Here is a 25,821-nt window from a genome sequence, read left to right as displayed (position 1 = left end):
GGCAGTTGTCTGTGTGTATGTCCATTTAAAAAGTAAAAAACAAAAATTACAAAACATCCACAAAGTTGGTATTTTCTTGATCTGCATCGACCCATCTGAATATCTAAAATTTAGAAAAACTTATCTAGGAATCAACTCGACCAGGTTTGGTCAGCAGGGGGGGGGGTCAGTTTTTCAATTCTATTATATACTAATTTGAAAAGAAAATGCTCAGTTCATTCCTTGGAGAATTCATTTTATAAATGAGAGTTGTGGGCATGTTTGTGTATCTAGAAAGGAATGGGCTTCGCAGAGAAGACAGGAGTTGTGGAATAGGAAAGAGAGGAGGATATAGAGAGGTAAAGAGATATAAAGTTTTAAATCAAAATATGTTACACCTGTCCAGGACAATATCGGGTTACCCTGCTAGTTTCTGATAAAAGATAGAAGTCAGCTAAAACCAAAATATTTGTAAGGATTGCAATCGAAGAATTGATTCCTTAATCTTTACGTTTTACCAATTCCAAAGACTTGCTTGTAATTCTCTGCTCACTAGATTTTTATGCGTCTATAAAACCTGACCTTCTTAAAGCTTTTCATCTTCGGCCAACACTTTCTTCTGCCTTCAGCCCTCTGCCTAAAACTTTCGACAGAGGCGATAGATTTTCAGGAGATTGGTATCATTTTGAAGCTTGACCCTTCTGACAACAAATACTGAAAAATTGGCCAAAAACATTAATTCAGTCACCCTCAAATGGGCATTTTCCTACAGGGAGGGAGGTTGCTTTTTTTTTCCCCCCCCGATATTTTCGAAAGTGATCCCTTCTTTTCGATTGTCTAGCCTTAAACCTACATCACTTCCGGTTTGGTGATGACGTCACTTTTTTTTTTTTTTTCCACATTCTTTTCCTCCTTCGTGGTACGGATTTGAGTCTGCCTGCCTAGTATCATTTTTTTTTTTTTTTTGCTCAACACACACCTGAAAACACCTGGGCAATACCGGGAACCCAGGCTAGTTTTTTTTGTTTTTTTTTTATAAATTAGCAACTTTTTTTCTTTAATTTAAATGTTGAAAGTGGCAATCAATCTCATAAGAATGGATAGAAACTAAGACACCAGTTTTGACACTGTATATTATGTCCCAGGTATTTGTACATATTACTTAGGATTTCCAGAAAGGGATATGAATCTAGCCATAAGCAACTCTTAGTTAAGGAAATGGATGCATAGAGTCAGTTAAGCTACTAGGTAACCAAAAATGTCCGTTTTCTGATTAGCCACCGAATGAAGTTTAAATATATACAAAATGCATGTAGGAATTGTTTTTAAATTCAGACAGTCAGAAGTAGAAACATGAGGCGTTCTGAAGAATATAAGTGCTGTTAAAGCCATTAGCATTCTTGTCACCGTACCACATTCTTATTCTATGGAGTGCTTCCCAGTGATGAAAAATGGGTTCTATACAAAATTCTAAGTATTCCAGATATTGGTTGCCTTCTCAGGATGTGTTATATTATGGTACTCTAAAAAGGAGTCTGTTGTGCAATGTGTATGTGAATATATTCCATAACGACAAACATGTTGAATAGTGGTGTTTTATATTTCATTCGACTACTGTTCTCATCTTGAGTGTGATTTTCACAACGTTTCGGTTGATATAACCTCCAACCTTCTTCAGGTGTATCTTGCCGAACTCGGGAATGTTTCTGTCGAACTCTGGAATTTGGACCGAATTTCGAGCGGAACCCTTTATTTACTTCACGGAGGTAGCATGCTCTTGGTCCGTCAGCCACGATTGGATAAAAGTCCTAAGTAATTCGCAAATATATATATATATTTCGGTCGCCAACACTGAGGATTGAACCTTCAACCTTCAGAATATCACTTTTACAATTGATTTTTCTGCGCCATGGCTCCTTGCGGACAATTCTAGTACAAATTTTAAGAGCCTTAAACCTACTTTGTATTTCTAGTCGTAAATATCACCATTTATTACTAATTATTACTATATATTAATGTATATCTATCTTTATACTTATTATTTGTATATATTATCTATTGTTTATAATTACTGGTTCCCATATCGTATTGAATTCTATACTAGGTTTACTTAGCAGTTGGTTATTCCCCAGTATATGTACTGCTTCTTTCAGTCATCTTACACCTGAAGAAGGTTGGAGGTTACATCAACCGAAACGTTGTGAAAATTACACTCAAGATGAGAACAGTAGTCCGATGAATAATAATACAAATAACCAATCCTCATCTCAAAAATTCAGAAACATCATGTTGAATAGTGGGTTTTATCTTTTTCTGTATATTCGTAAATAACACATACCTGAATTATTTACGAACATTTATTTTCATGATCTGGCCGGCATCTTCAGAGATTACACATTTTTAATTTTTGGCTGCCTGAGGAAACGCCGCTCCCCACATCATGGAGAGACCAACTCCCCTCTTGAGGCATCCGTTCTCTCTGATGTCCAGCTAACGACTGACTAGAATCTCCCCAAATCTACATTTCATCACGTGTCTCAGACCAACAGCTGATGTAACCCTAATCTAGTTATTTGTTTATGCAAACCAAAAATAATGTTTACATCTATTTTCTATTTTCACATTCCTTTTGCGATATATGTCAATAATTTTTCGTAATTTAATTGTTTATTTTTCTAATCATAATAATTGATCCAGCGACTCGCCGTCGCTGGAATCAATTAATAATAAATAATGTTTTGACCCTTGGCTCTGCTTGCCAGAGTTAACAGATACTACACTATGATCACAGCCTGAAGGGTCACAACATTACAGATGTTGTCCATCACATCTCAAGACTACTTATGTAGCCACACAAGATTATGCTTTGTGTCTGGTCGACAGTTTCAAGTGGCTCATCATGAACTGCTACCAACGAGCCAAATGGTCACAGGATACCATATAGCAACTTGTGTAGAAGACTGACCTTATTCACCTGACCTTACACCATCAGATTACAACTTCTACTCTAGATAATCATTTTCATGAGAAATCGTTCATCAATAAAGCAAACTTGTGCCAACCTTCACCGACTTTTTTGCATCCAAAACAAGAGTTCTATACAGAAAAGGGATTAAACAGCAGGAGACGCGTTGCCAGAAGGTGCTGGATGATGAGGGCAATTATTTTGAAGACTAAATATAAGTTATACACACAACAAAGTGTTTTATTTTTTCCTTTAAAAAAGGACAGAACTTTTTGGTTACCTTGTAAATTAGAGTTAAAATGGTTATTCTCCACGACAAGAGAAAAGGATTTCCAATAACGTCACCATTCTCTGGCCTACAAAAGATGGCCAATAAGAATGAAACTTTTTGTAATAGAGCTTGAAACAAAATTACCTTAGCAACAATTTGTTATAATCTATATCTAGAAAAGTGAACTTGTGTGTGTGTGTGTGTGTGTATATATACATTTCCCTACCAAACTACTGTCAATTTTCAGTCTACGTATTGAGATTTGGAGAAATCTTTAATCGGTTTTCGGACAGAAATTTGGCTGTCAAGGGGTCAAAGTTCAACGAGTTCACATTTGAAAACTCTACAAAACTCCTCCACCAGTTTTGGGTCTAAACACTTGAAATTTTAGATGTAGGGTACTTAGACATGGATCAAATTTTCGTTTGATTTGAGCCCAAAACCATAAATGTTAAGAGGTCAAAATTGGGGTCAAAGTTAAAATTTGACCTCTATGGTCTTTACCAAATTACTTGATCAATTTTTGGTCTAAACATTTGAAATTTTACATAAAGGGTATTCACATATGCAAGCTTTTTAATCAGTTTTTTTGACGAGAATTTGGCTGCCAAGAGGTCCAAGTTGAAAGACTTGACCTTTGTAGACTCGACCAAACTTCTCCACCAATTTTAAGTCTAAGCATTTCAAATTTTAGATGCAGGTTACCTGGACAAAAGTCAAACTTTGTAATATATATATATATATATATATATATAAGCACAGAAAGTTATGAACAGTACATAGGGCCCGAGCAAAACCGGGCTGAACTGCTAGTAATTTGATAACTAAAGAATGCTGTAAAGAAACTTTACTTTTTAATAATAAAAAAAAAATACATAATTGTGTAAACAAAACAAATGGCAGAGTTAAGGGAAGGGTGAAAATTTATTGAAAAAGATAAGCGCAACAGAATATAGAATATATAGAAATAACAGAATATATAGAAATAGCTGAAGAAACAAGAATCAGGCGTGAAGATGAATTCAAAAGAAACAAAAAAAAAAATGTTACTCATAATAAACTTAAAGGTTAGCGAGAAGAACAAAAAATGCATTCCATATGCAAGCAGAATTTCATGGCACAAACACAAAACAAGTTAGATATTTGCCATTAAATGAACTGGACGGATGTAAACAGTTTTTATTTATTGCACTGCCTCCAACTTGATTCAAAGTAGAATTGAAAAAAAAAAAAAAAGACGTGGAAAAATTAGTGCAACATTAATATGAAAATGTTGCAATCAAGTAAACAACATATATTTAAAGAAAGTTTATGAACTTCAAGAATATTTCAACTCAAACATTTACACAAAATATCTATCTTCACATCTGGTTTATTGTTTGACAGCTTTAAGAAATTAACTTCCAAACTAACCTATCATTGGTTAGGTTTTTATCATATATTGATGGGGGTACCTGACGTTGCCCAGGTGTGGAGAGGTTTTATGGTAAGTGTATTCATCAACGGAGCCATAAAAAATGTTTCAAAACCTCTTTAAAAAAAAAAAAAAAAAAAAAAAAAAAAAAAAAAATGAAACTAGCAGTGAATACTTGTGTGGGCACAAAAAAAAAATTTTTTTTTAAATAATAGATCAACAGAGCCCTATAAAAAAAAATTATATTAATTATCCATCTCCTAAGAAAAAGAAAAATAGAAGTGAATACCCGTGAGAGTGAAAAAAAATAAATAAATAATAAGCAGGCAGGCTCAAACTTATAACACTGAGAGGAAAAAAGGGTCATTCCATGTCAATTCACCAAGCCATTACACCCACCGAATTACTTGAAATTTGGCACAAATATTCCCCTTCATGAGTTAGAAAAATTTGCTAGATTATTTGGTCCTAAACCTTACCGTTCGGATTTAATGGGGGGGGGGCATATTTTGCTTACAAATTTCTGCCGCGAAACATCACGGAATTTCAGTGTTTTAGTAAGAAAAATAAAAAAATAAAATACTTCCACATATTCAATATTTCTGAAATTTTTTTTTTTTTTTTTACATAGGCATCACCACATTATCAAGGCCAAGAGGCCACTCAATGATAAGGGTTAAAGAGCGTACAGTAGAAATTGGACATTATAGTAATCATTAGTAATGAAAATTTGGTAAAGTTGATAACTTATATGGAACGGCTCATCAAGAACTTATTTACGTTAGACTTGAAGACAACCATATTGTAGTCAGCCGGAAAGCAGGAAAACGGAAGACAATTCCACAGGCGTGCAGTTCTAAGAAAAAAGCTTTGTTCATGGAATCTACGTTTAGGTTTAGGCACAGATAAAGAGTGGGGGGAATTATTGATAGTGTTTACAGCTAGACGAGTGTTTCTTGTGAAAGTTTGGCGAGGGGGGACCATAGATTGAAGCTCATTCGAACACTTTCCATGAAAATAACGATACATCAGAGACAAACTCGCAACATCTCTCCTGTGAGATAAAGGTTGCAAGGAAGAGAAAAGGACATCTCCTACGAGGCTACGAAGTCTATTTTGAACTCTATCAAGGCAGGACAAGTCCTTTCTAGCAGCTCCTGCCCAGATGTGGCAACAGTACTCCATCCTTGGACGTACCTGGCTCTTATATAGATAGAGAATAGTATCAGCAGTGAGATATCTACCGGATCGATAGAAAGATCCCACCATTTGGTAGGAAGGGTATTTAGGGACTGTAGAATCCGAATATTTAATTATTTTAATCCGATTCCTGGTAGAAAATAAAATTTTGCTCACCTAAAAGCATGTCCTTCAAATCATCAATTATGAAGTTAGCAACACAAGAAAATCTCTAAACAGTAACAAATATTAGAAACTAGCAGAGGTGCCCAGTGTTGCCCGGGTGTTTGGAGAAAAAAAAAATGTGATAGTAGGCAGGCAGGCTAGAACCTGTGATGCGAAGATGGAAAAGAAAGTGAAAGAAAACCCAACATCTTACCGCTACACTATGACGCGACAGGAAGTGAAAAGCATTCCAATTTAGCAATGTCAATCAAAAAGTTGACTTGCAGAAATGGAGAGTTAAGTGCAGGAGTTCATGCAGGCGCAGAAATGAACGTCTGGTTGTATGCCAGTTAAGCTTTCAGCTTTCTGCCCCATACTGGTTTCCCCACGATGTTTGGGGAAAACCAGCCCCCCCCCTCTGGCAGCTTCCAAATGAATAGCAATTGTCTGATATGAAAGGTTTCCCCCACATTGATCAAAGCTGATTGCCTTTCTGGAAGTTACGGCTGGAAGGCCGAGAAGCAGTTACTTTTGTTCCGACTTGGTTTCGCTTTATTTATACGAAAAAGACAAACATTGGAAACCAGGGATTTTTTTAAAACTCGATCAAGATAGACAATGTCCATTTTTGAATCGGAGACATCATGGGCATATAAGGAAAGTTCTCCACAATAGTAATCTTGTCGAGAAGCCTGGCAAAAAAAGCCTTTCATGGACATACAAAAACGTGTGCGCTTATTTTCTTTTATATAATAGACTAGCAAGGGGTACCCGGCATTGCCCAGGTGTTTAGAGGTGTGTGTGGAAACTCCGGGGCGGGGGGTAAAAAAATGTTTGGGTAGGTAAGTATGAGGATCGAACCCGAACCCTTGAGGCAAAGTTGTAAATTAAAGTGTGAAAAAAAAAAAAAAAAAAAAAACATGCGACGTTAACCATTGCCCCACCGCGGAGATGCTAACGGAAACGCGTTTGAATTTATTTAATTATTTGGATTTGGCAGGTGCCCGTTTTAATGAGTTAATGAGGTCAAGTTTGACTGCAGGATAGTATTTTATTTACTGCGGGAACGCTTCCCAAGATGTTATAGGAAAAAGACTAACCCACATGCGGCGAGCGACAAATGTTGAATATTTATCTTCCCAAAGTTGAGCAAATTAAATAGACAGGCGAGCTTCGTTGTTAACGACAAGATATTACGATTTATATGTGATATAAAAAGTTTTAAAAAGTTGTTAGCGAGCGACCGCTTCTCTGAAAAAAGCCTTTTGTAGACATACAGAAAAACCGAATACACATACAAACATACATTTTCACTTTTATATTTATAGAAGACTAGCGGGGGTACCTGGTGTTGCCCGAGTGTTTGTAGGTGTGTGCAGTGTTAAATAAAAAGAACCCGGGGGGGGGGTCGAACCCAAAGCCCTGAGGCGAAGTTTGAAAATAAAATCCGCTAGCCAGAATGAGTTAGTGAAAGATGTTTGAATTTATTTAAGAACCAAATTAACAGGTGCGTGGCCGGAAGTCGTCGAGCGTTACAACAAGGACGACGACATAGGTTTGTTTGTTTGTTATAAGCGAAGTAAAAAAAGAAAACAACATTAACACTTAAGCTGGAAAAAAAAAAACACAAAAGAAACTAACCTAAGGCAAACGAACGATGAAAACAGAAAAACAAACACGTGAAAAATGGCCTAAATAAGCCTGTTTCGATAGTGTTTTGGGGTGTGTGGTCAGGGTGGATAAGCGAAGTAAAAAAAAAAAAAAACAAATAAAAAAACAGAAAAACGAACATTACGTGAAAAATGGCTTAAATAACACTGGTTCAATATTTAAATTTAAAAAAAAAAAATCGAAAAAAAAAAAAAACATCTCATACGATTCGAACCCAAAACGTTTCGATAATGAACCTAACGCAACGTACATGAAATTTGTTCGGTTTTTCAACTATTTAAAGTAAATCAGGTCACGATGTCACCTGACGCATGCGTAGAATCGGTCATTGTAACGAGAGGAAAGTGAAAAACAAAAATGTGACGCATTAGCTGTTGCGCCTATCACCAAACCGGAAGTGACAGTTTTAAATTAAGGCTAGACAATCGAAAAGAAGGGAGGACTTTCGAAAATATCGGTGAAAAAAGCGACCCCCTCCTTGTAGAAAAGTGTCCAGTTGAGGGTGAAGGAATTAATATTTTTAGCCGATTTTTCTATATCTGTCGTCCGAAGGGTCAAGCTTCAAAACGATACCGATCACATGGAAATCGGTCACTTCTGTCGCAAGTTTAAGGCAGACATACAAACATACATTTAAACAGACAGGGGAGATTTATATTATAGATGGTACAAGGTTGAAATTCAACATAAAAAATGTTTATTCTTTCACATGATTATGTTATTTATTAACACGAAAAGCCAACTTATTATCATGTTATTCCTTTTACTTTGCAAAGCTGTGTCATAGAGTGCTTAACAGAATGCCATAATTATCACCAGTGTCTCGGGGATTAGATGGCAAAAAGCCACAACACAAAAGAAAAGGAAAACTAATTTTGATATGATGTAATAAAAATATAGAATTTACCATGATCAAAATCAGTAATAGAAAATAATTAAAAAGTATGACATTAAGGGTCTAATACGCCCACTCATGACGTAACTGGAAATGAGATTATAACCTAAAGCAATTATTAGATTTAACAATGTAAAGTGTTATAATTAGGCTTTCCCAGTGAAAGTTTGAATTTCAGTTCAACCAATACTATTAGAAGTGTGTCAATGACCTAGACAACAAAATTTAGGTTTCTTTATAACAGACGCCATGGTTCTAAATTTTATTAGTTTCATTTTGATCCATTACATCTATTTTTTATCAGGAAAAAAAAAAAAGAAAAACGGTGAAGCATGCATGGTCCCCCGTTAGTACACAGTGAACGAGGCGTAAAAAAAAAAAAAATGACTAAGTTCAGCATTTGAGCTCCCCATCCCATTTAGCCCCAAAAGTCTCCAGGGGACGTCAAATCCTGGGGAAAATGAACAAACGGTGCAGTTTAAGGCCTTAACATATGTAAATTTGAGTTCTGCACCATGCAAAAAAAGAAATGACTAAGTCCATTTGCCCTCTCCTTCATTTAGCCCCAAACGTCCCCAAGACCTTAACATATTTAAATTTGAGTTTAGCACCATGCAAAACTGCTAAATAGATATACACAGAAAATTTTAGACAAATATGGTAAAATAGTCCCCAAAATGGAGTGTTTTTATTAGCCCTAAAAGAGCCCCAAGAGTTATCGCGAAGTATAGACAAACAAAATTATAGAAATCAGTTAGTTACAACTTTTCAGAAAGTTTTATAAAAAATCCAAGGCATCAATTTTTTTAATAAGCACAAAAATTGAAATTTTAGCCATTTTAACACGAAAGGCATCCCTAGGGAGGCAACCGGAGTTTTCCCGGAAAATTCATTCTTACTTTTTTTACTCATATCATGTTTAATGTCTGTGCAAAATCTTTTTAAAATCCAAGGCGTAGTTATTTAGAAAAGTGCAAACAGACAAGGGTGAATTTACAGGTCCACCCTCTTTTTGTCAGAGGACAAAAAAAAATTATTTGAACTGCTTTTCTTAGGGCTAGTGAGAAAAAGATACAAAGTCGTAACACTCCTTTGTAAGTCAAGCCGGAGTCTCTTTGGGCGTGTGGACCAGCACCGAGTCCTGCTGCCACACCCAGGGTCTGCCAGCAGCCATCTGATTGCACCAGGGGATCACCACTCTCTTCAGCACATACAGGTACACTTTGGTGTTGACTCATGCAGACTTAGAAGATCCGAGATGGTATGATGTGGTCCTCACTTGAAACCACAACCGTAGAGTCGTCCAATGCACTGAACTGTGTCCTCAAGCGTTGAACCGTCCGGATTTGTATTGGAGGGTGCTTTCATGAAGCCCGAAAAAGGTTAAATTGGCTGAAATGGTGTGAGAATCAGAAATCATCATAAAAAAAATCTGAAACGTTTGTAAGAAAAAAGTTTTGTTACATTTGGGACTGACTGAAGATGGAAAATGTAATTACATTTTGGTAAAACCTACAAATTTCAATATGAAAACAAATGAAGCATGCATGCCCCCACCCCCATGAGTGCACAGTGAACGAGGCATAAAAATGACTAAGTTCAGCATTTGTCCCACCCACCATTAAGCCCCAAAACTCTCCAGGGGATGTCAAATCCTGGGGAAAATTAATGGTGCAGTTTTAGGCCTTAACATGTGTAAATTTTAGGTCTGCACCATGCAAAAAAAAGAAATGACTAAGTCCATTTGCCCTCTCCTTCATTTAGCTCCGAAAATCCCCAAGGTCTTAACATATTTAAATTTGAGTTCAGCACCATGCAAAACTGCTAAATAGACATGCACAAAAAATTTCAAACAAAAATGGTAAAATAGTCCCAAAAACAGAGTTTTTTTTATTAGCTCTAAATGAGCCCCTGGGGCACACCCAAGAGTTATCACGAAATATAGATAAACAAAATTATATAGAAATCAGTTAGTTACAACTTTTCAGAAAGTTTTATATAAATCCAAGGCATCAATTTTTTTTAAATAAGCACAAAGGTGTCAATTTTAGCCATTTTAACCCGAAAGGTACCCTTGGGGGGGGGGGCAGAGTTTTCCTGTAAAATCCATTCTGTTACTTTTTTACTCATATCATGTTTAATGTTTGTGCAAAATTTTAAAAAATTCCAAGGTGTATTTATTGAGAAAAGTGCAGACAGACGAACGGACAAGGGAGAATTTACAGGTGTACCTTCCTTTTGTCAGGGGACCAAAAACCTTTTCAATGTTCAGCTTGCAATTCGTACAATTAGCATCAAAAGAAAAACCTAATTTTGCACAGGAATTGTGAGAATGATCAAGCGATTTAAGTGAAGGAAAAAAAAAATCCAAATGTCTTTTTTTTTCTTTTTTTTTTTTATTATTATAGGCTTAAGCTGTCCCTAGGATACCCAAGTGAAAATGACAAATTTAGTTTGTGACAGAAGAATGTCAGCTCATTCAATCCGACGTGTTTAAACTAGTTTTTACAGTAAAAAAAAAAAAAAAAAAAGTGATCTTGCTGTAAGGTGCAGTGCTATCTTTTTTTATTATTATTATTTTATGCTTTTTTTTTTAAGACAGGAAATTTGTTAATGGGGATATAAAACCAGAAAAAATTAATTCGGAAAGAAAAAAAGAGAAAAAATTCTGACTGCGTAAAAATTATATTAGCGATGCAAGTGTTTAACAGTGAATTTATTTATAAACTAGCCTGGGTGCTCGGCATTGCCCAGGTGTTTGGAGGTGTGTGTTGAGGAAAAAAAAAGTGGTTGTAAGCAGGCAGGCTTGAACCAGTGACACAAAGGCGGAAAAGAACATGAAAGAAAATCTCACGTCTCACCGCTATTCCATGACGTGATCAAAAGTTCGGAACGTTAAAATTAGGCAAAGTCAATCCAACCAATACGATGACTTGCAAAAATGGTTTGCAAAAATCGACTCCCTCCTTGTAGGAAACTGCCCAGTTGAAGGTGGAGGAGTTAATGTTTTTAGCCAATTTTTCAATATTTGTCATTAGCGACGTCAAGCTTCAAAACGATACAGATCTTGTCAAAATCCGTCGCCTCTGTTGAAAGTTTTAGGAAGACATACATACATACATACATTTAAACAGACAGGTGAAATTTATATTATTGACTAGCAGGGCTACCCAGCGTTGCTTGGGACCATATAAACTATGAGAAAATTAAAGTTGATTTTGAATATAATTGTTATTCTTTGGAGAGGTATTTTTAATGTCTATGCATCATTTGCTATTTCAAGCAAAAGAATATTTTACCGACCTTAGGGCGGCTATTACACATGTATGAAATAATTGTACCTTCCCTAGGACAGGTAATTTACAGAATGTATATGAAATTATATTACCTTTTTGGGACGGGTATTTTATAACATATTTAAAATGTGTTTACCTCTCTTCGGACAAGTAATTTATATACATATATGAAACAATTTAACATGCTCTCAACAGGTATTGTACAACATATATGAAATAACTTCTCTTCCTACCAAGGCTACAATAATTTTAAGAAAATTTAAATCATTTTTAGAAGATGGATCATTGGGATTTCCAAATTAATACATAAATACATTGTGTTGGTTAATGAGTTCGCAACCTTTGCTTCACCATAAATTTCAACATTACCGAGTTTCTTTCTTTCCTCACTATTGCCACTATTATTGTAAGAAAAATTGTCATTTTTGGAAGATGACTCAGCAGGATTTTAAAATTAATGCATAAATACATTGACACGGTTAATGGTTAGACAACCCTTGCTTCATTATTAAATTCCACATTATTCGGTTTCATTTTTCCGACACTACCGACAAATTTTTTTTTTAAAAAAAGATGTTATTTTCAGAAGATTACTCAGCCGGCTTTACAAACAAATATGTTGAGAAGCTTAATGATTAGGCAACCCTTGCTTCACTACAAAATTCCACATTACTGTGTTCTTTCCCTCCCTACCACTGACACCATCGTTTTAAGTGAAATGATATCATTTCTTGACCATAACTCAACAGGTTTTCCAAATAATTACATAATTGCATTGACGCGAATGACGATTAGGCAACTTTTACTTTACCACAATTTTCAATATTAATGTAGTTCTTCCCCCTTCCTACGACAATCACCAACACATTAGTAAGAAAAAAAAAACTTGCTGGCACAATGTTTAACAGATGCAAGCCATAATACTTGCAACATCTGTCGAATTCTGAATCCTATGAAAAAAAAAAATAATTTCAAATATGGAAAGTCAATAAAATTCATTTACCTCAGAAATAGAAGGGCTTCTAATGGGAAAACCGACACGACTACAGAGCAACATATATCAGTTACATAAAAAAAATCTTCAGGCAACTATGGACAATTTTTACATTTAGAGATTCCATTGTAAGAGATACAGTGTATACACCATACATCTTGTATGGCTGCAAGACATGGTTGCAACATTGGATGAAGAAAATTGACACTTTTCCTGTGTAGACTTTTTTTTTTTTTTTTTTACACAGGCATCATATTATCAAGGCCAAGAGGCCACTCGAGGATAAGGGTTAAAGAGTGTACAGTAGAAATTGAACAATATAGTAATCAATTCGGTAAAATTGTTAACTTATATGGAACGGCTCATCAAAAACTTGTTTACGTTAGACTTGAAGACAACCATATTGTAGTCAGCCGGAAAGCAGGAAAACAGAAGACAATTCCACAGGCGTGTAGTTCTTCATGAGAAATTACATCCCATAAGATCTGAGCTGGTACTGCCACATCACCCACCATTAGTCATCCAAAATGATTCAAAGTGTATCCTGTATCGATGTTGATGATATGATTGGGGGGGGGGGGGGCAGTTCATAATTTTATTCTATCAGGTGGCACAAGCAAAATGACACAAGGACAGAATGACATCCCTGAATTTTTGAGATGAGGATTGGTTATTCGTATTATTTGGATTCATCGGACTAATGTTCTCATCTTGAAACATTGACAGATGCACCTGAAGAAGGTCGGAGGTTACATCGACCGAAACAAATCACATTAAAGACGAGAACGGTAGTAAATTTTGTATTTATTGATTTACAATTAAAAGAAAAATTTTTATTTCTAAGACAAATCATTATTTAATGCGTTAGACGTTGAAATCCAACTTAGATTAGCAAGCAAATGCTTTTTTTTTGGGGGGGGGATAATGGAATCATTATAATATTGGTTGGCACAATTTTGAATACATCACAATTGCTTCAGTGTCGATTCATTCTAAAGAACTAAAGAAACGAGAAAAGTAAACATTTTCCACCCGAGTCTACTCACTATTTGCACAGATTTCGTTTCACAGTCTTAGATAAACTATCATTCGCACTTTTGTGTTTTTTAACATTGTTTTTGAAAGGTAATCGGGCTTTGCCGAATAATATTTAGACTGGTCTCATCTACTCATTATGATTAATTTTTATTTAATAACAGATGACGTCAGATTTTCATGGGTTTTTGTCACTTGTTTGAAGCTTACATTTTCAGTCATAAACTAAAACAAACTGGCTTCTGGATCAATTGCACTCAAGGCAGCACATAACCCCAACAAACTTTGAACAGTCATAATTCCATGACTAACCGAGTTACAACAATTTGGTATCATTGTTTGTCTTGCAAAGAGCTGTGTACCGCATTAATTTTTGGTTGGTTTACTTGCTTTGCAGCATATCAACCCTTTTTGGGTTATTTAATGCCGAATCCAGTGATTTTGAAAATAGTATTCATGTTGCATCCAGTTATTTTGTAGAAGTTTTTATTCTTCAAACTCTTTGTATCTTCAATCGCTAGTTTGTAATGTTTGGTTTGGTTGTTTTATAGTGGATTTTAACGTTTTTGTTCCCTAAAGAACATGAGTTTTGCAATGGGAGAGGGAAAAGAGTTACAGTATTAGTTGGGTACATTTTAAGTAAAAACCAGTCAGGGGAGATAGAAAAAGGGGAAATGGGAAAAGGTGGGTTGTTGTTGCAGAACATAAGTTTTGCAAAAGGAAGTAGAAAAACAAAAAGCATCAATGTTAGGTGCATTTCGTTTCCGGACAGCTTGATCTGGTAGCACCAGGCATTAATTTTTGGTTATACATTGTGAAATTTGGCTAATGGATCAAAAGCACATAAAAACATTTTCTCATATTCAATAAACTTTAAGCCTTTAAGCCAATTGAGTTACGAAAATAAATTTGGTACCAGCATATGTGTATTGCAACGATTTATGTACCCACATCTAAAAGGTTTTAAATGTAATCAAAATAAAACTTAGTTTGAGATGGTTTGTTTTTTTTTACATCACTATATACAACTTGCCAAATGTAAAACTTTAAAATATGTCCAGTGTATAGCGCCAAAATATAAACTTCCATTCATTTTAGACTTGAAGAAATGTTTTATGTGCGTGAATCAATGTTTTAAAGTGAATCTTTGCGTCTTCAAAAATAGAAAAATGAAATAGAAAATTATTCTAATGCACAACAATGAAAGCATTTATATATTAATACCTTTAAAATATATGTGTACGGGCGCCATACTTTTCAGATTATTCAATCCGGAGATGAAAGGTGATAATATACTAAGAACTTTACGTTTGTATAGAGAAACGCTAATTTAATGTAGGTTTTTTTTTTTTTATAAATAGGATCTTCCGATCAAAGATGCAAGTAAAAAAAAAGAAAAAGAAAAAAAAATGATAAAAAAAAAATGTTGCTTTTGTGCTATACGTAAAACTAAAATATACCTTGTTAATCTTCTGGCTAGGATCCAAAAGTAGTATCTGTTCTGTCTAAATATTGTATAATGATATCTTGGGGTTCTCATTCACACCAGACATCCATACGATGGAAATAGGTCATACTCCTATAAGAATATCGGAGATAAACCGTAATAACCAGATATATTCTGACACTGTATCAACCAGATTATTTAGATAAATACTTTTACAGTTTTAACAAAAGGGATACAATAATATTGCGGGGTCTCTATTCACGCTGGACGCCCACAGAATGCGCAGCAGCAATATATTACATAAGATGCCGCTGTGGAATTTCCACAGGTCTCACTAGTCGAATTGATTTTCTTGTTCTTAATGAATCACCAATTTATCACAACAAAAAGCTACTCAAGGATACAGATTACATAAAATGGATGAATCGGTATTCAAATGATGAGGAATATTATGAGAATTAAAAATAATGAATGGAATGGACAAAACTTAATTATGAACAAAGAAGAGTCAAAAGAAATAACGTCCGATTCTGAAGATTTAAAAAATATCCGATTCACAACTTTCGATATGGAGTTGATTTTTCATAGATTAAAAAAATCCGATCAACTCCAAGCATACTTACAAGTTCGACTCTGCAATCCTGCTGAAAGACAACTTATGACAAGTATTTGCTGACATTGGATTGGAATACGAACATGTTGTAGTGTGCAGATAAGCAATCCTGTGATAATGTGTCAAGACGTTTGATCATTTTTATTGCTCTCTTCATAACTGAAGATGATCAAACAAGTTGCTTTTCAGATGCTGCAGCATCCTCTCTCCAAACTACCACAACTGCTATTATTTCAAAGTTTTCATTTTCCTAGATATGTTGCCTTTCTAAAGCTTGAGAATCCAGCCAACCCTACTATTTCATTCATATCTGGACAGCGGACAAATAAATTCATAGATTTTCCAAAGGTATCAATAAAAGTGATGCGATAGCAAGTCCAGTTCTGGTTAAGATTACTTCTAACTCTCATCCGACAATGCGACTGAGGACCACTTGTGAACTTTATATTCCCAAAGAACTTTCTCTTTTAGAGGAAGCCGGTTAAACCCGCATAGGGTTAGTGCCGTTTCCATTCCACAATCTGTTCCAGTAAGCACAGTACCATCGTCATTTATATTTCAGTAAAGATAACTACAGAAATTTGACTATTCATAATTCAAGTTTGATTTGGTAATTTTTTTTTTTTTTTTTTTTTTTAAATAGGTTAACAATGTAACAGCAGCTGAAAAAAAAAAAAATTTTAAATACAAGTGATAATTAAGGCTAAGTCTATATTTAAACTCGCTCATATGGCCAGACCATTTGGTGGGAGCCAGGAGAGTTTTAAAAAAAAAAAAAAAAAAAAAAAAAAAAAAGCAGCTTGTTAATTATGTTAAGTTTAATAAAAAAAAATAAATAAACTGCCTCTTCTATAATATAAATCTCACCTGTCTGCTTAAATGTATGTATGTACGTTTGTATATCTGCCTAAAACTTTCGACAGAGACAACAGATTTTCACAACATCAGTATTGTTTTGAAGCTCGACCTTTCGGACAACAAATATCAAAAAATTGGCTAAAAACATTAATTCCTTCACCATAAACTGGGCAGTTTTCTATGAGGAGGAGTTGTTTTTCGCTGATATTTTTAAAGTCATCCCCTCTTTTCGATTGACTAGCCTTAATTTAAACCTTTGCCACTTCCAGTTTGGCGATGGACGCAACGGCAAAGACGTCACTTTTTTTTTTCACATTCTTTTCCATCTTCGCGGTACGGGTTCGAGCCTACCCCTACTACCACTTTTTTTTTTTTTTTGTTACTTAAAACACATCTCCAAACACCTGAGCAGTGCCGGGCGTCCAGGCTAGTTACAAATAAACTAAAACAGTTAAAAAACTATCATTGCCATGAAAATAATGATAAAGCAGAGACAAACTCGCAACATCTCTTCTATGAGAAAGGTTGCAGGGAAGAGAAAAGGACATCCCCTACGAGGCTACAAAGTCTATTTTGAACTCTATCAAGACAAGATAAGTCCTTTCTAGCAGCTCTGCCCAAATGTGGCAACAGTATTCCATCCTTGGATGTACCTGGCTCTTATATAGATAGAGAATTGCATCCGCAGTGAGATATCTACTGGATCGATAGAAGGATCCCAAAAAATTGAAAAATTCTGTGTTTTAGCATTGGAACTAAAAGGGGAGGTGAACCATATATTATTTTTCCTTCTTAATCAGATTTATTGTGGTTAGGAGGCTGGTTGGTGTTGTAGGTAAGAGAGGTTGTGAAAATCATTGCTTCAGTCATTAGTCCTATTTTGATATTTTCTTTTAGTGCGGGACATCTGGGCGATAAACGAAGGGGGGGGGGGTATACTGAAAAAGATAAATTGAATAAAGGCATTATTATAGAACATAAAATTGTGTTCAAGCGTTTTTTGTCACTCTTGAGGAGATAGAAGGGATTATAGATTTTTGGATAGACTGAGAGTGGTTAGAGTGTTTATCTATATATCTATAAAAGTGAAAGTGTCTGTCTGTCTTTGTACATTTCCCTAAACAATAACTGTCAACTTTAAGTCTACAGACTCGAAATTTGATATACAGGGTACTGAGATTTCGGAAAATCTTTGTAATTGGTTTTCAAGGTGGGAAACGGACAAATGGAAAAGTTCCACAGGTGTGCAGTTCTAAGAAAGAAGCTTTGTTCATGGAATCTACATTTTGATTTCGGCACAGATAAGGAGTGGGGAAAATTACTGACAGTGGTTTCAGCTAGACGGGTGTTTTTTGTGAAAGATTGGCGAGGAGGGGGGGCAGAGATTGGAGCTCAGACGAGCACTTCCCATGAAAATAACAATAAAACAACGACAGGCTCGCAACATCCGTTCTGTGGGAGAGAGGTTGCAGGGAAGAGAAAAGGGCATCCCCCACTAGGCTACAAAGTCTCTTTTGTACTCTGTCAAGGCAGGATAGGCTGTTTTTAGCAGCTCCTGCCCAGATATGGCAGCAGTACTCCATCCTTGGACATACTTAGCTTTTATATAGATAGAGAATTGCATCAGTAGTGAGATATCTCCTGGGTCGGTAGAAGGATCCCACCATTTTTCCAGCGACCTTGGCGACCTTTTAATCAGATCCAGCATGCGGTTTTCAAAATCATCGAGGTAAAGTTGTTACCAGAGTGTGCAATTGTTTTCAATCCATAAAATTTAGCTGCCCTCCTTTCAATTTTATATGTTCTCTATGAGAATTGGGAGTTCATCCTTCAAAGTTTCTGGATGCGGTTGAACAGATGGAAGACGGGGTGTTTTAAGCTTGTTTTTAGAGTTCAAATCCAGAGATAGAATTATTAATTTATTATTTAAATGTTTTAAATATTATTACGTGCATAAACGGAAGACATACATGTACAATACAAAAGTAAGACAGACATGCAGGTTTCGACGTATCACTTCTCTTCGGTATGGCTAAACTTTGACAAGAATTGAACTCGTCACCGCTTGATAAATAGCCTGGTGTTTTACTACAAGACCAGGGGGACGTTATCAATTTTTATGCACGATTTTTATCACTTTAAATGCAAGATTGTTGATTTATTTATTTTTTATTAATGATTCTGTGGTAGTTTTTTTTTGTTTTTTTTTTACATGGGGGTCACCACTTATCAAGGCCTGAAGGCTACTCAGGTATTTTCTTCTTTCTTTACCACTTAAGAGAAGCTTCAAATAAACTTAATTTTTTACACCATACTAAAATAATGAAAATGCGAGACAAAAAATCGTGTTTACATTATCGACGCTATCAAACAACATTTCTATGTAGTGACGTTTTTGAAGCCGTTGACACACCCATGTTTAAAAAAATCTAGCAAAAATCAAATAACAGTCCTATTTTCCTGAAATTTTCTATATTTATTTATTAAATAAACTTACATAATAAAAGTAGGTTTCGTTAAATATAGAGAAAAAAAAGATTGTTTTTTTTAGGTGTTCCTATCCCCCCCCCCCCATATTTCATGTTACAAAAACTAAAAAAAAATTGTCGGTCGATAAAAATTTCAACATTTTTTAAAGCTGAAAAGATGAAATAATGGTACTAATGCATTTATTGATCCACACTATTTTTTAATCGTATTTCCAAGTTTAATTAAAGTTTTTTTTTTTTTTTATTATTCAATTGTAAGGTTAAAGTACAGAACAGGTACAAAACACTCTGCCCTCCCCATGTCAAAAATGGCATTTTAAATAATAACGTTATTATTCCAGCACTGATCAATAAGTGCACTGCAACCACTGCACTGCATGAGTACCAAAATTTTATCGTCTGTGTAGTTCGTTACTAAAAATCTTCGTTTCATAAAAGGTAAGTCTTATATTGCTTTTTATTGTACATTTTATTTATTCATAAATTTCTGCATAAATGATCTTCCATAGAAGTTGACTCAAACTATAATAAACACGAAATGATGACGTCACTACTTAATGTGTATAATGATGACGTTCTACACAACGGTTTGGAGATGCCTATGAAAGAAGGGTGAAACTTTTAAAGTTGCGAAGACTTTTTTTTTTTTTTTACTCTAACAAAGCTTATATTAATAATACCATCTATTTTTAATATTTAGATTTAATAAAATATCGTCAGACCGAGCGTCCTAAATTAGGAGATGAAAAAAAAATGAATCTCATAATGAGAGTTGTCTCCTTCTGCACAATGACAAATTGTAAAACAGCGCCGCTAACATAGCCCTACAAGTATTTGATCTAGTTAGGCAACAGTCGGTTTAGTCCGGTTCACATTCTATAGAAGCACGGTCATTTTCATATTTTTTACTTTTTGCTGGGGAAAAAAGCAAATTAGATTAACATGTCGACGTGAAATGCAACCATTTCCCAAAAACAAGTTGTCGGCGTAAAATAAAACACTAAAAACAAAATAAAAGGCAACAATTTAAAAAGTGCACTGCCACTGCAGGCACTGGCCACTGCACTAGCACTTTCCGCGCTATTTTTTTATTTAATTTTAATTTTTTTTTAATAGTATTTTCAAGTTTAATTTAATTTTTATGACATTTGGGGTTTGTATTACTATACACAGATTCTAAAAAGTTGTCAAAAGAAAAAATATATTATATAACAAATATTATCAAAGGCAAGATAAGTTACTTTTCTCCCTAACTGGATAAATTTTTTAGTGTTTTTATTTAATGTAACATGTTTATTCAGCTCGAAAAACAGCGTTTACCGATGTTGAAAAATTTGGTGCTAAATGCACTTACTGATCCGCGCTATTTTTTTTAAATCGTATTTCCATGTTTGATTAAAGTTTTATGTTTTTTTTTTATTCAATTGCAAGGTTAAAGTACATAATAGGTACAAAACACCCTCCCCTCCCCATGTTAAGAATGGGTTTCTAAATAATATTATTTCAGCACGGATCAATAAGTGCACTAGTACCATTTTAAAAAAATAAAAATAATACGGAATATAAATATATTAGTAAAACTAAAATGTAAATAAATCATTTTTATTAATTTCCTGTTTCAGGAACTCGAATTTAACTTTGTGTGGTTGCCTTTCAGCTGTTGTCGTAAGTCGTTACCGGATTTTACCGAATAAAAACGGGCAACCGTGGAGGGGGGGGTGAGTTTATATAAGAACCGAAAAATGTTTAGACTTTAAAAGAAAAATGGATATTATCGAGAGAAATATTTATTTCTTTTAATAAATAAAATTTTAAAAAATTGTTAATATCCAAAATAAAAAAAAAGGTAACCATTTTTTTACCTGAAGCGGATTTCGAAGATCGACTGAGAAAAACATGTCTGACTGGGCGAAAACTGAGTCTCGTCGCACACGACATCGTCATTTTGAATGGACGGGGAGGATAAAACTCGATAAAAACAGCCGATTATTTCTAGTTAAAATGAATAAGAATTAAATACTCGTAGAAAACCGGCCATGCATGTTTTGTCCGGTGGGAGAATTAAAGCTGTTTAGACTTCAAACAAGCCGACATGTAAATAAAAATAAAAAAAAAACATGGACGTGTTGTTGTTTCGGTGAAATTGAAATACGTGGAAGGAGACAAAAATAACTGCAATTTGATTGGCTAAAAATGTTTAAATGATCATAAAAGTTTTTTAAATGTTTTTTTTTTTTTTAAATATGATGATTATTATTATCAATTTATATATTTTAGTGAAAATAAGTTGTGGATAAATAACATAGTTATTTATTGAACGGTCGTTGTGCGCATCTGGTTATTTACTGCGAGATCACTCTTTCCTTCGCCGCTAACGATGCTGAAAAAAAGATGGTGTCTTAACAGCACAACAAATAGTACGTTTTTCCGATTCTAAGAATTATTTTTTATATATAAAAAGCTCGAAAAACAGAAACATATTTTCAATACTTGCTTTCAGTTTATAAATAATTTTAAATGCATAAAACTAATTATTTCTCCACAAATGTAGAAACGGAGAAACAGTATAATTATTTCTCTTCTGTGCTTCTGTAGTTCGAGTGAATAACATATTTATTCAAACGTAATGTTTGCAAACACAAGTCCCTCAAAAGCGTGTGAAAGGGGAGGGGTGTAATGGGCCAACAGGTACTAATGTAGAAGATGGGTACCAAATAATAGTTTGTATTATTCGCATTAATCGAGCTAATGTTCTCCTCTAAATTCTTATTTGCACAGATAACATTCAAGATGAGAACATTAATCCGATTAATTCAAATAATACAATAGGGACTGCCAAAACAATGTGAAAAAAAGAAAACATGATTCTGTGACGTCAGACTTGTGTTAACTATAAGAACTATGGAAAAGCAGAAACGACTTAATGATTTTTTAAACTCTTTGTTTATCTTTTTCAAACTGAAATTAATAATTAATCTTTGTTATAATTTTGTTAGGTTTTAAGATTTACATAGTTTAATGATTAATAATATTATAAACATTTGTATATTGTAAGAAATTTCTTTCCTACACACTCAATTTCCTCCCTGCATAAGCAAATGAATTCCACAAACAAAAGCCATACCTTTAAACTCGAAATTTATTCACAAATAATAGCAATGAAAATTCTTTGGTTCTGGTATAGTCCTTTTGCAAAACGGTGGCCTGATTTGCTCTCATATGCATGGAGCCTTTAGTTCAAATTCCTATTGTTGGAATGTTAGTTTGTTGTTCCTTTGGAAGGATCCATGAATGTTCATGGTAAACTCGGCGGGAATGATGGCGCCTATAATTAGGACTCAAGATGAAATGAGATAAGATCCATTATTTGGAAAATAAACATACAGAACAGTTCTTGAATGTCATCCTCAATTCCGATAAATACAGCAATATAAGTTGTCCTTCGTTCACCAACTGTTTGGTGTTCATGAAGGAATTGTCTTGGCTCCCTCAAGAGAGAACCACTGTGTTGAGTCTATCGCGATGGCAAATTTTTGTTAGACTAAAAATAAAAGCATGATACAAAAAGGGCGCAAAGCAATTTACTTGACTCATTCAAAATTAACCAATCATGGAACGGCTAGTAGAACTGTGTGGCCGGCCTAAACAAGAAAGATGGCGGTTGTATATGGAATTTCTCACACACTGCCAAGGAGGAGAGTGTTACGTTATACATTTCAATGTGTTCTTATTAGTAAGGATAATGTATGTTCTTTTGTTTTCATGTTAAGAAGGATAAGAGTCTTAAGTGTTCATGTTGTAAGATATCTTTGAGGTTCATGTGTGTGACCATGTTGTGAGATATGGATTTGAGAATATAGAGACATTAACACATTAGTGAAATATATATAAAGAGAGGCTGAGAGTTTATAAATGTGCGCGATTGCATATAAATACATTTTGAGAAAGTGTTTTCATATCTAGATAGACAGACCAATAATTGAGAGGCTTGCATTTATGCCGATGGATTGACAGGTTGGCATTTATGCTTTGACAGTTCATATGAACGGGAGTGTTTGTATAACATAAATAGACACATATACTTTCTAACACATATATTTTTTAGATGATGAATTTCAAATAGTTTGTACACATAAATAGACAATACCTTTTTCATGTAATGATGGACACAGGAGACGGCAGTTATCAAAACACGTTGAACATTTATTCTTCCACTTGAACCGGTTGGTGGCTTTGCGTTCAGGAATTCAAAGGTTCACATATTAAGTTTCAAAAGTGATTGTCTCGCTTCTAGACGATTGAAACCCATGTCTGCACCCAGACTATCGTCTGTCGATCTCAAACTCCCTCTGAGTTTCTCACTAACTCTCCAACTAACTAACTCTCACTTCCTATATTGAGAAATCCATGCATGTCCGGTCACGTGACCAAACTCACGTGCCACCAACATGCGCGACCTGCACGTTTCCGACATTCTGATTTCCCAATAACCTATTTTTTCTTTTGTTGTTTTCACAAAGGAATTCAACCTGCATATCTAATTCATAATTCATATATTTTATTATCCACATTCTTTTAACAATGAATAGTTTATTTATTATTTATTTCATCAGAATTAACAATTTACTGGACATTCCATTTAAACCTATTGTTCTTTAAAACTTATTTCCAGGGTTCGATTTCTGCTTTCTCTCATTTTATTTTCATTTTAAGTAGATCTCTCTATTTTTATACTTACATGAAAAGGGGACAGCCCTTATCATGTAACAAGAGGAAAAAGTAATGGATAATCATTACTTTTTCCCAATACAAGTTAATTAATAAAACGGTCGGATAAATGACAAATAGCAAGTTAATCCAATAAACATAAGTCTTAACTCAGACAAATTTATAATTTCAATATGTTTTAATTCAGTTAAATTTATTAACTTTAATATGTTGATTTTTTGACAATTCAAATTGAGATTCAATAATTATAACTTTAATTCAGTTAAAATTTCTTTATATTAATATATGTGTGCCACTGTCTGTTGTCAATTTTCAGTTTAAACTTCAAAATTCTCATGCATCCAAACATTAGCTAATTTCCATTATATGGACTGACCTGAGGAGCTTCATCCTTCCAATTAGAACAAAGCCACTCCCCTAAGGTATATTGCTGATTAACTCCCACCCAGCTGAAATGGTACCAACTATCACAGGAATCACAGCACACCATTGGTGATGTTCCATCATTAGGAACAGAACAGGTTGGACAGAAAAAGAGACTTCCTTCTTCTATAAACTCAGTTGATGCAATATCATCATTACCCTTAATTTACAAGGGTACAAGATTTTTTAAGGAATGAACCTGTTCGCACCCATCCTTAAGAACAACCGTGGAATGAACATTATTGTCGCTTCCAGTAATTAATTTAATTATTTTACCAAGATTCCAAAATTGTCTGGTTTTGTTGGGAGTTTTAATAAGTACTATTTCTCCAACAGATAACTTGGGGGCACAATTGCTCCCAATTTTGGCATCAACTTCTCTTAATGACAAGCGGTAATTATTATGCCAGATATGATTGAATTTTTCAACAAATTTATTGCTCATTTCAAGAGAATGTAATAAGGCAGTCCTATTTGGGGGGGGGGTCAGGACATAATTCAGAATCATAACGTGGTTGTTAGCCGGTTTGAAGAAAATGATTTGGAGTTAAAATACTAAAGTCTTTGTCGGCAGAAACAATATAAGTGAGGGGTCTGTCATTTATTGCCTTTTGCACATCAGAAAGTGCAGTCAGAAATTCAAAATAATCCAACTTTCTTCTGCCCAATAGTTTCCTCAAACATTGCTTGACAGTTTTAATTAGTCTCTCCCAGGCTCCCCCTTGCTAGGCAGATTAAAAGGGAATTGTTCGATGGACGATGTGTATGGATTTAAATTGTTCCTTCAGCTCATCTGATTCAAGCATGTTCGATAACAATATTCGGCTCAGAGTATCAGCTAGAGTCATTTCCCATCCTGGTATGTACTCTATTTGCATCTGATATCCCTGTAACTTGATCAGCATTCGCTGCAGTCTAGGACGTGCACTAGTCAGTGGCTTCTGTAAAATCATGATGAGTGGCTTATGATCAGTGAGTACCTTAAATTTATGGCTGTATAGGGATATGTGGAATCTTTGGACCTCAAATACAATTGCAAGAAGCTCTTTTTCTATGCATGCGTGACACTTTTCAGTGTCTGTTAGAGACTTTGATGCATATGCAATAGGTTTTTTGTTTTGCATTAATGCAGCTCCAAGTCCTTTTAAACTTGCGTCCGTTTGTAGTGTTGATATTTCAGTCGTGTTAAAATATGTTAACGTAGAATTTTTTAGTGTTGGTATTTCAGTCATGTTAAAATATGCTAATGTAGAATTTCGGCTAATTGCTGTTTTGAGTTTTTCAAAACGTTCCTTGTGATGTTCTTCCCAAAGAAAGGGTGCGTCCTTCTTTAATAGTCCTCTTAAAGTATGTGTCTTGTCAGCAAGGTTAGGAATAAATGGTGACAAGTATGTGATAA

At 34.6% G+C, this 25,821-nt stretch overlaps 1 protein-coding gene across 1 annotated transcript in view; it reads right to left on the bottom strand.

The window, feature by feature from the left end:
- Window positions 1-21,432, bottom strand: part of LOC145240036 (ATP-dependent clpX-like chaperone, mitochondrial) — a 68,508-nt gene extending 47,076 nt beyond the window's left edge. Inside the window, exon 1 of the mRNA XM_080103623.1 lies at window positions 21,134-21,432. Within this exon, the coding sequence (XP_079959749.1) occupies window positions 21,134-21,215 (82 nt within the window). The 5' untranslated portion in view covers window positions 21,216-21,432. The remainder of the gene's footprint in view (window positions 1-21,133) is intronic.
- Between the last annotated feature and the right edge of the window lie 4,389 nt (window positions 21,433-25,821).

This window comes from Euprymna scolopes, chromosome 19 (assembly GCF_053919585.1).
Source record: "Euprymna scolopes isolate OS-2025 chromosome 19, ASM5391958v1, whole genome shotgun sequence".
NCBI lineage: Eukaryota > Metazoa > Mollusca > Cephalopoda > Sepiida > Sepiolidae > Euprymna > Euprymna scolopes.
The sequence above is the reverse complement of the archived record's forward strand: the minus strand, read 5'-3'. Positions and strand labels throughout refer to the sequence as shown.